The following is a 14,652-nucleotide window of genomic DNA, read 5'->3' as shown; positions in this document are numbered from 1 at the left end:
AATTGTAACGGGTGCGCTGTGTGGACAATTCCGACTGTCTCTCATGTCGTCGTCCAATCACCGTCGGCCTTACATACAAATATGTATATTTTCGGTCAGTGCATGTACAGTACTGTATGTTGCAAAAACTGTTCTGAGAAATATACAGGGTGCGTGTGATCGCACTGGGAAACAGCTCGTTGGAGCTCTGCACTTTTTCTAAAAATAATAATTAAATAGCCTACTCGGACTGGTCGCTCGCGGGTAAGTAGCATATTAGCAAGTGAGTAGCCTACTTCCACGGTTCCGCGATATTTTCCAAACACTTTCTCCCTGTATTCAATCCCTAGCCTACTTAACACAACAGCCGGGAAACGAGCAACCGATCTATATACTAAGTAGTCACACACGACAAATAGCGTGAGGGTTAGTGGCTCTGTTGGTTTGTGTGGGCAGTAGTCGTCGTTTCCTCGCCCTTCTCGGTGACAACTCCGTTGTGACTTTTTAGAATAACTGCATTGCATGAAAAAGTTCACAGAGGTGCGTGTACCACGGACTGAATCGGAATGATTATATTACTTGTCTACAGGCCAGTCATTGCCAAGCCATGAACATCCACATTCACTATGCTACACAAGAGACCAGTGGGAGATCGAGAAATAACATTTGAACGAACGGTAGGGGTGGTAGGAGGAAAAAAGACGACCTGAGAAAATTGTTCGATGAAACGAAAGTAGCCTGTTATTACAAAATTTGAACAAGTGCCTTCTCTCCATTGATCAGTGTTATATTAGTTAGTTTGGCGACTTTCGGTTGCAGTGTAGCCTATAGTAGCTTTCATCTCGGCAAAAGGAGAGTGCTCGGAGTCTGTGTAGCTGTATTTGCGTTAATGTACCATCGGCGTAGAACTACTGTTATGATGGGTCAATAAGTTAGGTGGATGGAGAGAGAAGCTGGAATGAGAAGGCCCTCGTGTTTGAGTAAGGTTTCAGAGGTAAGTTTTCGAACATAGAAGCCGACATGACAGAAATATTGCAGCTATTTTGTGACATGGCAAGATCCGAGTGTCGTTTTATCAAGTGCACTCAGCAATCTGTACAAAAAATGTACCCGAATATTTATTACATCGCGCTGGCAGCGGGGAACAGCGGGTGGCTTTTAATTGTTCGTAAATAATTTCTCGTTCGCAAAGGCCTTTAATCAACTACATTAACGTCGTAATTGGTAATATTCGTCCAGCAACATGCTGGAATACATCTTTACAAAGAGCTTGGTAAAACAGACGATGCAAAAGCTGAAGACAATATGTACGACACAGCCAAGCTAGAGCTGTTTGCTTTCCTCTGAGGGAAACGGTGTGATCACTTCCCCCTCATCGAATGTAAGGCAGTGTTGTAACTGAATAAATAGAAAAGGACGTCAGTCAATCGCGAATGATTACGTTTATCTTCTAAAAGTTTGGTTACAGAAGTGAAGAGATGTCGGCGACAAAGTCGCCCCGGGTCCATCGAAACCATTGCATACTCAGCTATTGACACGTTCAGTACAGCAACTCGCAGCAGGGCAGGCTACTTTTACTCTATCTCCATTAACAGATCGGAAACATGAATCGGGTCAGTTGAACTTAATTTTGTAGATATCGAAACTGATGAGCCCCAGTTTAATTAATGAAAGGGGTCAATTTGTCATAAGCGACACATTTCATGATCAGTGCATTTGCTGAGTTTGACATGAGTGATATTTAGGCTACTCTTCATTTTCCCCAAAGCAAGATGGACTCTTACGCTTGTCTGTCTTGTCAGACCTCGGATCGACATTTTGCACAGAGATGCAAATTTGAGTTCGGCCCGAAAGAGATTACAAGGTCAGATGAACAAAATTGTTGTTTGATTTAGGGAAACTTTCGGATTGAGGTGGAACGTTCGTGAGGAATGGCTTCATCTCCCCTCGCGCCGTGTTGAAAAGCAGCTCTAGTTTTCAGGCTGCCAGCAGTTCAGTATTACCTGAAATATGCCACTAGAACGTTACACTAAGCCTGTTCACACTACAGAATCGAGGGCGACAAATACGCCTCCTCCATACAAATGCTTCTTCAGGGTCCCAACTCTGGTTCCTTGATTGTTTCAAATAGGCTACGTGAGACACGTCTTTATTATTAGGCTGTGAGGTGTTAACTTCAGGCTACGTCTCAACTAAGACTACTGTGAGCTGCTACCGTTCAGCTAGGTAGCCTACATGCCATTACATATGTCATTACTGAGTAGGAGTGTGGCTACTGTGATGTGTTAGAAATAGTGAGACAAAACAGAAACCGTATATTGTCCAGTTTCTTTAAATGGGCTGGATTTACGTCCATGCCGGATATTGATTGCGTTTATAACTAAGAATTTAAATGATTATCTCTTGGCAGGGTAGGCTACATGAGAGCTTTTTATTTGAATATTTACTTCTTATCATTTATGTGTTTTGTAGGTCACCATCCCATGTCAGGTCCCGATTGACAGAATCGTCTTCATCTCTTATTTTCTTTGCCTAAGTAAGTACAACACAAGCTCTCCATTTCACTTTAGTTTCCATATTATTGTCAGTTAACGTGTCACAATATGTGTGCAATGCACATATTTGTCTTTTACATGTAGTACCTCTATGTGTCTGATAATGTAGTTTGCATTCAGAATCAAGGGAATATATTCGTATCCAGCCATAATCACAGGTATAAGGGAAGAAGAATAGCTATAATAGGATAGCTGTCCCAGTATGCTATTGGAGCTCTGCAGTGAGACCAGATTTTATTACGCAGAACAGCAAACAAAATTATAATCAACTTCTACATGAGGTCAAACATGCTCTCTATTTAAACTATGAGCATATCACCTAGAACATGGCTCTGCAGTATGAAACCCATTCTTACTTAAGTTTTATTTGTAACACTTTCCACCAAAAAAAAACAGCAACAGAGGTAACATAATACATCTTAAGAGGAACCTGACTTAGAGAAGGAGCTCATCCTCCACTACCCAACATGTTAGGCCAAATGATTAAAGGGACGTAATGGGGAATCTATTGACGCTTGAGACCAGCTGCCCAACAGTGCAGAGGTACCTGTTTTAAAGGGGTGGTTCACCAAAAAGTAAAGTAAAGCCATACACTTACCTGGTGTGCTTTCCAGATTCACTGAGATTTGACAAGTTTTCTACGGTGCTGTGAAAAAGTATTAGCCCCCTTCCTGATTTCCTCTATTATTGAATATTTGTCACTGAATTGTTTCAGATCCTTGGACAAATATAATATTATACAACTGGAAACTGAGTAAACACAAAAGACATTTTTTGAAATAATTAAAATTCAAATTATCTTACACCCCTATCACCCATGTGAAAAAGTAATTGCCCCCTTAGTTACTCAACCCACCATCCATCAATTATCTATACCCGCTTATCCTGGTCAGGGTCGCGGGGGGTGCTGGAGCCCATCCAAGCATACATTGGGCGAGAGGCAGGAATACACCCTGTACCGGTCTCACCATTCTCTCACACGCTCATACCTATGGGGCAATTTAGAGTCTCCAATTAGCCTTCCTGCATGTCTTTGGACTGTGGGAGAAAACCCATGCGGATCCGGGGCAACCATGTAGAAAGGCCCAGGCCGGGATTCAAACTCAGGACCCTCTAGCTGTGGGGTGACCATGCCACCACTCAATCAACCACTTCACCAAATTTAATTGATAATTAGGTTAAGCTGATTGAACACAGCCAGGTTTGATTGCAGTCAGCCCTGTTGAATCTAAACTCCGCTCATTTTGAACCTCACCATCAGAGTGAAGTAGTTACCACAAAGTTCCTAAAAGCACACTATGCCACAATCAAGGAAAATTCCAGAAGAGATGAGGGAAAAGAGTTGCTGTAATATATCAGCCTGGAAAGGGTTGCAAAGCCATTTCTAAGGCTCTGGGACTCCACCGAATGACAGTGTGATCCATAATCTCCAAATGGTGAACACTTGGAACAGTGGTGAATCTTCCCGGGAGTGCCAAAATATTTCTAAGGGTGCAACAATAACTCATCCAAGAAGTCACAAAAAATCCCAGAAGAACATCTGAAGAACTTCTAGGCTCTCCAACCTCAGCTAAGGTCAGTGTTCATGACTCAGCATAAGAAAGACACTGGGCAAAAATGGGATTCATGTAAGAATATCAGGGTGGAAAGCACTACTAACTAAGAGAAAAATGAATGCTCGTCTCATGTTTGCATAAAAGCCCCTGGGTAATCCCCAAGCCGTCTGGGATAATGCTCTGTGGACTGATGCGTCACAAGTGAAACTTTCTGAATGACATGGGTCCCAGAATTTCACAGTAAGAGCACCATACCAGCAGTCAAAGCATGGTGGTGGTAGTGTGATAGTGTGGTGATGCTCCCGCTGCCTCGGGACGTGAATGGCTTGCCTTTATTGAAGGAACCGTGAATTCTGCTCAACCTAATTCCTAATTTCCTATAGATTATGAAACATTATGTTGCAAAACTAATAAACTTGATATAAAGGACACAACTGTATTAATTTTCATTTCTAAAGTACTTTGGTTTTGTTATATAGGTAAGAGAAAATGCAATAAGAGAAGAAATCAGGAAGGGGGCAAATACTTTCTCACGGTACCATAAATATCCACTTCAGCTCATCCTGATACAACAGACCTCAACAGTGCCGACGTTTGTGGCACTCAAAGTGCTAAAATTTAAATAAATAAAAAAATCTGTAATGTCTCTTTCCAAATATAATGAAACAATTACTAACAAACATCAACAGACCTTGTTGTGCATGGTTTCATTGAAAACTACTTTGTATCGAAGTACACCAGCTGCGTATATCCAGACAAAGTCTCTACTAAAGCATGGCAGTATTCCTGGGTGCAGTGCCAACATTATATTGTTTGAACTTTCAATAAGGTCTGTGGATCTTTGTGAGTAACAGCGTCATTATATTTTGCTTTTCAAAGCATTGGTCATTCGGTCGTTCAACAGCATTATATGTTGTAGTTGAGTTTTCCCAAATATAAATTTTTAGCTGCAAACGTTAGCATTGAGGTGAGTCAGGGTGAGCTGCAATGGATATCTGGAAAACTTGTCAAATCTCAGTGAAACTATCTGGATGCATAGATAACTCTCTGAGTAAGTGGAAATATAGTGTTACTTTATTTTTGGGTGTATTGCCCCTTTAATAATGTTGAATTTTTACATGTGGTTTCAAATTTCAAATGTTTAAACTTAAAAAATCTAGAATTCAGAATCTATTTTGCATTAACATCTTGGAGCTTTGGGTCTGGGATGGTCAATCATGAGTTTACATCAATTCACATTGTGTGCTTTTTGGTATTATTAAATTTGCAGTGCATTATTATTTTTGGGATTATTACATTTACAGCCTCTAATAACATGTACACTTGAAGTTGGCATTGTGTATGCATTAAGAACTATACTTTTTCCTGCAATAAAGACAGTACTCGTTCTGTTTAAAACAAAGGTTATAGGTTACTTCTTTAATGCGTCATCATTATCCACCACATATTCAGTGTGAAGACCATTAATATGTTCAGAATAGTTACTAGACTTTAGTGATTTTTAAAGAGTACATATTCAAATGAATACCAGTTTCACAGCCTGATACCACTTTTGTATCACAGTTACAATGTGTATGTCATGCAGAATTGCACATCATGTATAGTAAAATGCTATCCATGTGTAAAGCTTGATTTAATGTATAAATTCTTGGATTTGAACCTAGAACTTTTGAGTTATAAGCCAAACTCCCAAACCATTGTATTACATTTCCTCCAGTGTTTATATCAGTTTATTCAGAAGTTATGTTCACTGCTTTTTCCATTTCTGGTTAGCATAATATACTGTAGTATATTAAAATTATTTAAAAAATTTCTATTTAGTTTTGATTGTCGAAGGAAATTCACATATGTTCCACAAATACGACATCATGGATGGCAATACAGAGACAAATGGTCATAATAACAGTAAGGATTTTAATTTTTTAAACCATGCCATACCAAAGATGGTAGAGGGTCTGGCCAACCAGAAGTGAGCAACAGCTTACTGATATGCAAAGATCTTGATATAATGTACATTCTATTACATCGTAAGCAGTTTTGAATGAAAACAACAGGATTGGACATATTATTTATCATGAGTATATCCTGCGACCCTGCCCAGGATAAGTGGGTATAGATAATGGATGGATGGATGTTTGATCTTATTTTCAGTTGTAAATATTTCCTGTGGCACATGCAACCTGAGACATTCAAGGAGTGAAGTACATTCAATGATTGTGAATAAATAATATTCACTATACAGTTAATGTGTTCATTAACCTCTGGAAACAACATTGCTGCTTTGAATTTAAAGTGCATTTTCTTCTTTAAACCATGAACTCGCAGTTGGCCCATATCAGCCATTTCCATATTATATTTTATTATACACTATATGACCAAAAATATGTGGACACCCCTTGGTATGGGGCTGCTTTTCATGGTTTCAGTTCCAGTGAAGGCAAATCTTAATGCAATGACATTCAAAATTATTCTGTGCTTCAGTTTGGGGAAGGCCCTTTCCTGTTTCAGTATGACCATGCCCCTTGTCACACTGCGAGGTCTGTATAGAAATGGTTTTGTAGAGATCAGTGTGGAAGAACTTGACTGGCCTGCACAGAGCCCTGACCTCAACCCCATCCAAAAGCTTTGGTATTAATTGGAAACCAACTGTGAGCCAGACCTAATAACCACATCAGTGCTTGACCTCACTAATGCTCTTCTGGCTGAATGGAAGTAAATCCCTGTAGCAATGCTCCAACATCTAGTATAAAACCTTCCCAGAGGAGTGGAGGTTGTTATAGCAGCAAAGTGTGGACCAACTTCATATTAATGCCCATTATTTTTGATGATATGTTGGATGATAGGTGTCCACATACTTTTGGTCATGTAGTGCATGTTCAGAATTCATTTACTTCCTCTTGCTGTATTTCCAGGTGATAACAGAAAGTTTCAGTTAAGTCTGTGATATTATGCTATCTATTGATGTTCTGTCTTAAACCATACCCTGTTCATTAGTGTTCATAATGAGCTGGCAAATCAATTAAATATGAGCTTCAAAAAATGGAAGATAGAGAAGGATTATTGTAAAACACATTTGTGTATATCTGCAGAGTCAAAACTGAAAGTAACTGAACTGGTTGTGGTCGAGTGGCAGCTTGGTCAGCAGCAAAACTTGCTTCTTCCTGACATGTGGGGTAGAGTGGGGTTTCAACTGGTCTGGGCTTTTAAAAAAAAAAAGGATAGGTTTTTGGATAGATTTTACTATGGAGAGAGAAAATCCTGCTTCAGTGGAGCAAATAGCATTTAATGTAACTACGATTTGAATGACAGATTTAAGCAGTTGACTCATAGCAAGGTATTTCAGACACAATCACAACTTGTGCAATATTTGGTTGTCATAATAAATCCAGCAAGAACAGACATTTTGATAGAATAGTGGTGAGAGAGAATGGGGGAGAGGAGACAAAGACATTAAGCCAGGCAAGGAGAACTAACATTGATCTTTGATATTCCCTCAAAGGAGAGCTGATATTCTCCATATCTATGCGTTTCAATAAATTATCTGTCAAAAATATCACGCTTGGTCCCTTGTTCATTCATTGTTCATTGCTTTTATAAGCGCTGCATCAACAGCAAAATCACCTGCTTGGCTTATATTTAGTGGAATAAAGACAGAAGTAGCCTATGTGGGTCTGAAAACTAAATATTTTCAATTAATGGTTTTTGGTCACTTCACATGTAGTTACACTGTCTGAAAGGTTTGGGTCAGCTAACTCAATTCGCAATGTCATTCTACCACAAGCATGGACTTTTGACTTTTGTGATAGCTAGACAAGCATGGACATTTGCTTGTCTAGCTATCACACCAAGCCTATGGCTAGCTTAATACAGTGCTGTGAAAAAGTATTCACCCCTTCCTGATTTTTTATGTTTGCATGTTTGTCACACAGACTGGTTTCAGATCCTTAGACAAAAGGTAATATTAGACCAAGGGAAAATGAGTAAACACTAAATACATTTTAAAATAGTATTACTATTATATAATGAAATACATTGTCAAACACCCATATCACCCATGTGAATTGTCCCCTTAGGTACTCAGTAGAGTAATTAGCCAAATTTAATTGATAATCTGATTCAGTACAGCCAGGGTTAATTTTAGCCAGCCCTGTTGAATTTAAACCTCACTCTTATTGAACCTTACCATTAGAGTGAAGTAGTCACGCCAAAGTTTCTGCAAGCACACTATGCCACGATCAAAGGAGATTGCAGAAGTTGTTGACATATATCAGTCAAGAAAGGGTTACAAAGCCATATTTACGGCTCTAGGACTCCATCAAATGATTTTCGGAAATTGCTGTACCATGCTGTCCTTTGTAGAACTAAATTTCCCTTGTATGTAGGCTAACATTTTCTGGGGGAGATTCTTAAATATTTATGAAATATAAAATTAATAATTGTACATGATCTTCAGCTAATCAATGTGTGCAGTTAGCCCATTGCAAAAGACACAAACATGCACTTTAAATAGCCTGTAACATTACTGCCCGTATTAAATAGATTATTTTACTGGCAGTAATACGATGCTGGTAGTATTCGTGTGGCTATATAATGTGTGCATCATAGATGGCCTAGTAGTAATATGATTCTGGAAGTGGAACATAACAATGGCATGCCATTGTCATACGTTGCCGGTACCTAGCACAGAATAGGCCTATTGAAATCGGGGCACAACGCAATATCAGTACACTAGCGTTAGCCAACTTTAGCCTGTTTGACTGTAATGTGGAATCAAGCATGGTAAAAGTTACTAGCTAGCAATATAATTAACAATAGTGCACATTTTAGTCTTTTTTTAGTTTTGGTGCCATTTTTTGGTGATGGGTGATTTCACCTATTTGTACCTTTCGCTGTCGATATCTCTGTGCAGAGTGCTTTGGCCAGCCCTACAGTTATAATTATTCCGTCACTCCTTGACCTGTTAAAAGAGTAGAATTTCAGTTATGTCCTTGTCCAATTCTTGTAAACTCACACAGTTACCTGGCAAAAAGTATATGAGCAAAAAAGCCAAAATGGTTACTTATGTTGTAGTGAATAATATGTTTTCTCCATAATGTTTGGCATGATGTTTTATGGAATCCTAGAAAAGTGCCTAGCTCACAGATGACTGTGAGGAGAAAAAAACTGCAGTATTTCCAGTTATAGTTTGAAGACAGTGTTGAATCATTTTGCCTTGGCAGCTGTTCTCAGGTTTCAAATAATTTCCATTTTACTTAATTGATTGGTGTATCAGGTATCAATAGTATATGTAGCAGTTTGCCTTGATGCATATAGACATGGAGTACACCCCATTGTCCAGAAGGTTATTGTGTAATGCAATGGTGACATACCACTTACAGAGCTGTTTATTTAGAGTCACTTATTTATGATACTTGTTCATGACTTGGTTGGAAAAAAATATCTTTCATTTAATGCCGCTCTCTACCCTTAATGTTCAATGGCCGTACTATTTCTGTTTAACATACAATGTGTAGTGACCTCCTGTTCAAAGTGCATACCTCTGGAATGCTTGAGTCCAATAATGCTTAAAAGATTTTTTTAATCAGTGCAATTTCATGCCCACGTGGTGTTGTGCAGTTATATGTGTCAGACATCCCCACCTTTATAGACAGTTTTAAAAGTTTCAATTTCTGTTTGTACAGTAAGGCCCTCAAACAGAATAGAGATAGAAATCAAGGTCCAATTTTAATTTATTTATTTATTTATTTATTTATTTATTTATTTATTTATTTATTTAGTTATTGTACTGTGTTTCCATTCACTCTGCTGGAGTGCATAGGGTACTGAGGGTCGGTTATCCAATATGAAATATGCTTGGATCAGCAGAATTCACAATTCTTAAGATTCATCCGGATCAGCACGCCATGACTCGCTAAACTCTGTTTGGTACACGCTGCACTGTAATGCATGAGTGTGGCAGGATGAGCCATTTATTTACAAGTGTATGCACTCGAAAGGGCCACGGTGCGTTACAAGTGCTCTCCACAAATCTGTATGATTGTAGAGGAAGCTTTAATTGAAACAAGGTATATGATTATGTTATGAATGTCTAATTGGGGAGCATTTTCCTGTTTCCAGTCTATCTCAGTAGCTGGTGTAGTTGTAGGAGATGAAACAATTAATTGAACCGTCAAAAAGCAATCGTACGTTTTTCCACAATTCACTGAGAAATCGAACAACTTTTATTTTTTCATCTAATTGGATCAAGTTCACAGTACTCTTTTTAGTGCTTAAATCCGAAATATTGAGATTACAGTGTTCATTCCTGAGCAATACCCCAGAGAAACATTCAGGCTTAAAACTAATCTCTGTTGACATATGAGTTTTTCATATGTACAGTTAGTATTGTATCTCTCTTTGCAAAACAATTGACATTTTTAATGGGTTATTTATAGCTATAGCTATATCCTTATTCTTGAAGTTGTACGTACCTTTGTGTTTTGGGTCCAGTTACAAAAGAGATTTTAAAAGTAAATAAAAAGGATGAGTAAATAAAATAAAGACAGCTTGCTTTCTAAATTGGGAATACTTTAAAGGTATTATGAGTATTCAGTGTTTTGTGTGTTTTTTTAGATTATAAAAATTGTTTTGCTATCTAAGACAGATAGTCATACAAATTGTCAAGGCAAAATATATTGTATCATGGTAACCTATGTTACAGAAAAATGTGCTACTGAAAACCTTGTTCTGTAATCATTACAAATTCACAATAAGTTGGCTATGGAAGTGTCATTTGACTAAATTATGTACATTTTTTAAATAGAGAATTTTGCAGAGAGGTTGATTCATGGAGACATGGGTTAGAGGCATTCTTCTGAAATGTTTGATATAATTTGTGGAATGTATAGTTTATGTTGCAAAATAAATAAATAAGTTATGCTCAGATTCATGACCTGTTGGTTGCTCACCATATTCAACTTGCTTAATTTATGAAATACAGTTTTTCATAACAATCTCTGCTCTCTTCTGCTGACGTATAATTATTATAGACCTGTAATTGTAGGAAACATTGGGCCTCATTCACAAAACATATGAACGATCACATTTGATTTCCAAGAATATTTTGGCATTCATCATTTTTTTCTCATGTGTATGTCTGTGTTCATGGCTATTTCCTGCATTCTTCATCTCATACACCTGGGATACGCACAAAAACAAAGTTCTGCAAATATGTCATGAATCCCATTTTGGTTTTTCATAGGAACCTTTTTTTGGAAAAAAGTAGGAATAATTCTAAGAGAAGTTTTGTGAATGAGGCCCATTGCCTTTTGTGGAGAATTTGCATGGTGGCCAAATTGCTGACTTGTTTGTAACCTTTTTCTGCTTCAGAAATCCAGAAAGCACCCTTGACTGTAATCATTATGCACGTTGCTGTTTGGCTGAAAGCACCAAGGCATCCCTTTATACTTTCATTTATAACCACGTGGAGTTCCTCTTAACCTTGCCTTTAGCACGAAAGTCATATTGTGCTCATTCATAATATCTCTTTAATGTTAATATCTCTGTTATCATGGTATTGCCAATTCACACAAAACTCTATTTGATGTCAGTTTATCACTGTTGGTTTGGCTAAGATGTAAATGCAACAGCAAGTGGCTGCAGATGAACTATATTTTTTGAGTTACTGTTTATTACTGTGATTTATTTGTATTTTATTTTATTCATTTGATTTTTGGGAGGAGGGGGTGTCATTACCACTGTGTGTGAAACAAAGCTGCCCAATATACTGACCACTACATTAGTTTTATTTATATAATTTTTATGGTTTTGTTCTTTACTTTAATTTCTCCGCATTTAACTCTGCAAAGGACACAGAAGCGATTTAGTGATTGGGTCATTGTCTGGTATTTTCCTTATTTGATGAATAATTACTTCACATTTGTAATAACATGATCACTTTAGTGTATTCTTGCAAGATTCCCTCTGTCACCCATTACGGAGCGATGATCCCATTTCAGTCCACCAGCCATATCACATACTGTAGGGGGGGTGGGGGGTGGGAAAGACTCCCCCAAAGAGCTGAAAGCAGGTCTGAAAATATGTGATTCGGTGTATTGTCCATTTGGGCTGGATGTCTGATTAAGTCACTCATGCGACAGCGTCTCCTCTATCGCATCGTGTTGATTTGAATAATGAAGGTATGGCGTAGTAACCGTGGGGGAGGGCTGGAGAAAGTTAATCAATGGAGTCGGGTGATGAAGTGTGGTGTTTTTGCGAGCTGGGGGTGGTTGTGTGTTGAGCGTGTGGAATGTTTGCGTGTGTCGTTCAGTAGTCGCATCAGCGTACCAGAACGGCACATTTCTGGTTTTGGGGGCAGGATTGGCTGCATGTGAGCATGTGATCACAGAAAGAGAAATGCACAAGGGTGGGGATAGCAGTTTGATGCTGGTGCAGTGTATCATCTGACATAAAATGAAAACGTATAGGGAAAATAGGTCACTTGTCTTTGTGCTATGTGAGATTTTATAAATGTTAAAGGTCATACAGCCAAGCATTGAAAAAGCTTTGTGTGATATGATATATGAGCTTTGTTGGAGTAAACCTCTTTACCAGTTGAAGAAGTAGAGCCATGACTTTAAGTTACATTTAGGTAAGCGCTAATACCACCTACTTTTGTGTAACCAGAGTCACAGGCTCAAGCCTCAGTCGAGTAATTGATCAGATATTTTCCATCTACAGCACACCAAATTAACCTCATCAAATGTTCTGCGTTCAAGTTGAGCAAGGTTCTTTCTTGGGCTACTGGTACCTCAACTTTTCCTAGTGACACGACCAGTTATCATCTGTGAGAGGCCCCTCGCCTTCCTTCCTGTACGCTGTGCTGTGATTGGCTGTTTCTTTTTGTCTCTCGTGCAGAACCTTGTGCGATGTAGGGTGTAAAAACGTCACTGTTGTCATAGGCAGATGTGTCAGAGGAGTGTGGCAATGCTTCAGCTGCACGGCTCCAATCCTGCAGTTTTGGGGTGTGCAGCAGTACCTCCAGAGGAACAATTAGGGGTTCTAAGTTGGAGGAAAAATTGGGGGGGAAAACATTCAAATGAAAAAAGTTGGCTAAAGTTCAGCCAGGGTGAGTATATCTGTGTCCTCATAGCATCTAGCACCAGGCTGGCTCAACTCTAACCAGTGAGTCTTTTCTTCAGAGTGTGACAAATGTGGATAGAATGTCTAGCAGCCTGGGTAGTAAGGGGTCCAGCCTGGGTGTACTTTTTGGCAGACCTCTGACACACCCCTTTTATGCATTATTTTTATTTCCACGAGACGAAGCGTTATCTTGTCAGCTTTCTTTTCACACCGCCGGGATCATCGCACTGTCAGAAGCCTTGGCCTCAGTTCATCTCTCGCATCCAATTAACCTTGGCATTTGGCTGGCGCTCTGATTAACTGCATTGTGTCGCCGCGTTTGTGAAACCGTGGCCCTCGTTCATTATCTCCTGCGCGTTCCCAGCCGAAGCGCACTGAGACGATCGCGACCGCGGATCTTTACGGCGGGAAGTGAACCGTGCGAATTAAAAAGCTGCATCAATGGCGGGTCCTCCCGCCCTCGCCCGGCCCCGGCACTTTACCGCCCTGATAAACAGCCGCCGTCGGCTCGTTGGCTCTCTGTCCCGCTGGCTCGCGCTGATTTGCCAATTACAGCGGGATTCATGGAGCGTGCAACGCTCTACAGATGTAGTCATTACTTTAGCACACAATTTGACGGGGGAGAACGCTGGGATCGGTTTCAGCGGCGCGGGTCTGAAGACGAGCGAAAGCCGTTTCCACGCTCGTTCCTCTGGCTAGCTTTGCCGGTTGCCATTTGAACTCAGTCAAATCTGAACTTTCCCAACATTTGTCCAGAGATGTGACGTGAAGTGGGAACACTGTAGGAAAGGGTTGGTTTCCTTATTTCAGTTTGAATCTAATGTGAATTGTGTCCAACATAGTCAGGACCTTCAATACTTGAATTCAAGCCATTCAGAGAATATCATTGCCAGGTACTCTATGGAACATTATTGGAACTGTAAGCGTGTTCTAAATTGATTTGGCTAATGTTCTTGTCATAATCTCACAGCCGAAAGGGGAATCTTACCGGAATGTTCCCCGATGTTCTTGAAGCGTTCCTTTTTACCAGAGTATTTGTTCACTGATTACTCAAAGTAGACCTTGCTGTGGGGGTCTTGCTGAGGTTGTGTGAAACTGCTACTGGTGGGCCAATTAAAGGAGGTTTTGGTGCGGTCTGACCTAATCTCCCCCCCCCCGCCCCCCCTCTCAGGGTCTGAACCATGAAGTCCGGAGGACGGGGGGTGGAGCCACCCGTGGAGGGGGAGGTGAGTGGCAAGCGGCCGAAGCGCAAGTGTCTGCAGTGGCACCCGCTGCTGTCCAAGAAGACCCTGGACTTCTCTGAGGACGAAGAGGAGGACGATGAGGAGGAGCTGGAGAAGGTTGGTGGCTGACCGGCGTAAGCTGATGGGATTTCGGGTTTGGCGTTTCTTTAATTGTTGTAATTGTTATAATTTAATTGCTATAATATTGCTCCATGTATT

The 14,652-nt window shown here is 39.8% G+C and overlaps 1 protein-coding gene across 3 annotated transcripts in view; it reads left to right on the top strand.

Annotated features, from left to right (window-relative positions):
- The first annotated feature begins 111 nt into the window (after positions 1–111).
- The window catches only part of LOC135235783 (HMG box transcription factor BBX-like), a 31,730-nt gene continuing 17,189 nt past the window's right edge, over positions 112–14,652 (top strand). Inside the window, exons 1-3 of one of the 3 annotated variants that reach the window (XM_064301624.1) lie at positions 112–243; positions 2,452–2,515; positions 14,382–14,550. In XM_064301624.1, coding sequence (XP_064157694.1) covers positions 14,392–14,550 — 159 coding nt within the window. In that variant the 5' untranslated portion in view covers positions 112–243; positions 2,452–2,515; positions 14,382–14,391. Of the gene's footprint in view, positions 244–277; positions 974–1,005; positions 1,593–2,451; positions 2,516–14,381; positions 14,551–14,652 lie in introns of those variants that run through there. The other 2 variants (XM_064301625.1, XM_064301626.1) reach the window with 2 other exon arrangements.

The sequence above is a fragment of the Anguilla rostrata genome, chromosome 12, assembly GCF_018555375.3.
Source record: "Anguilla rostrata isolate EN2019 chromosome 12, ASM1855537v3, whole genome shotgun sequence".
NCBI lineage: Eukaryota > Metazoa > Chordata > Actinopteri > Anguilliformes > Anguillidae > Anguilla > Anguilla rostrata.
The sequence above is the reverse complement of the archived record's forward strand: the minus strand, read 5'-3'. Positions and strand labels throughout refer to the sequence as shown.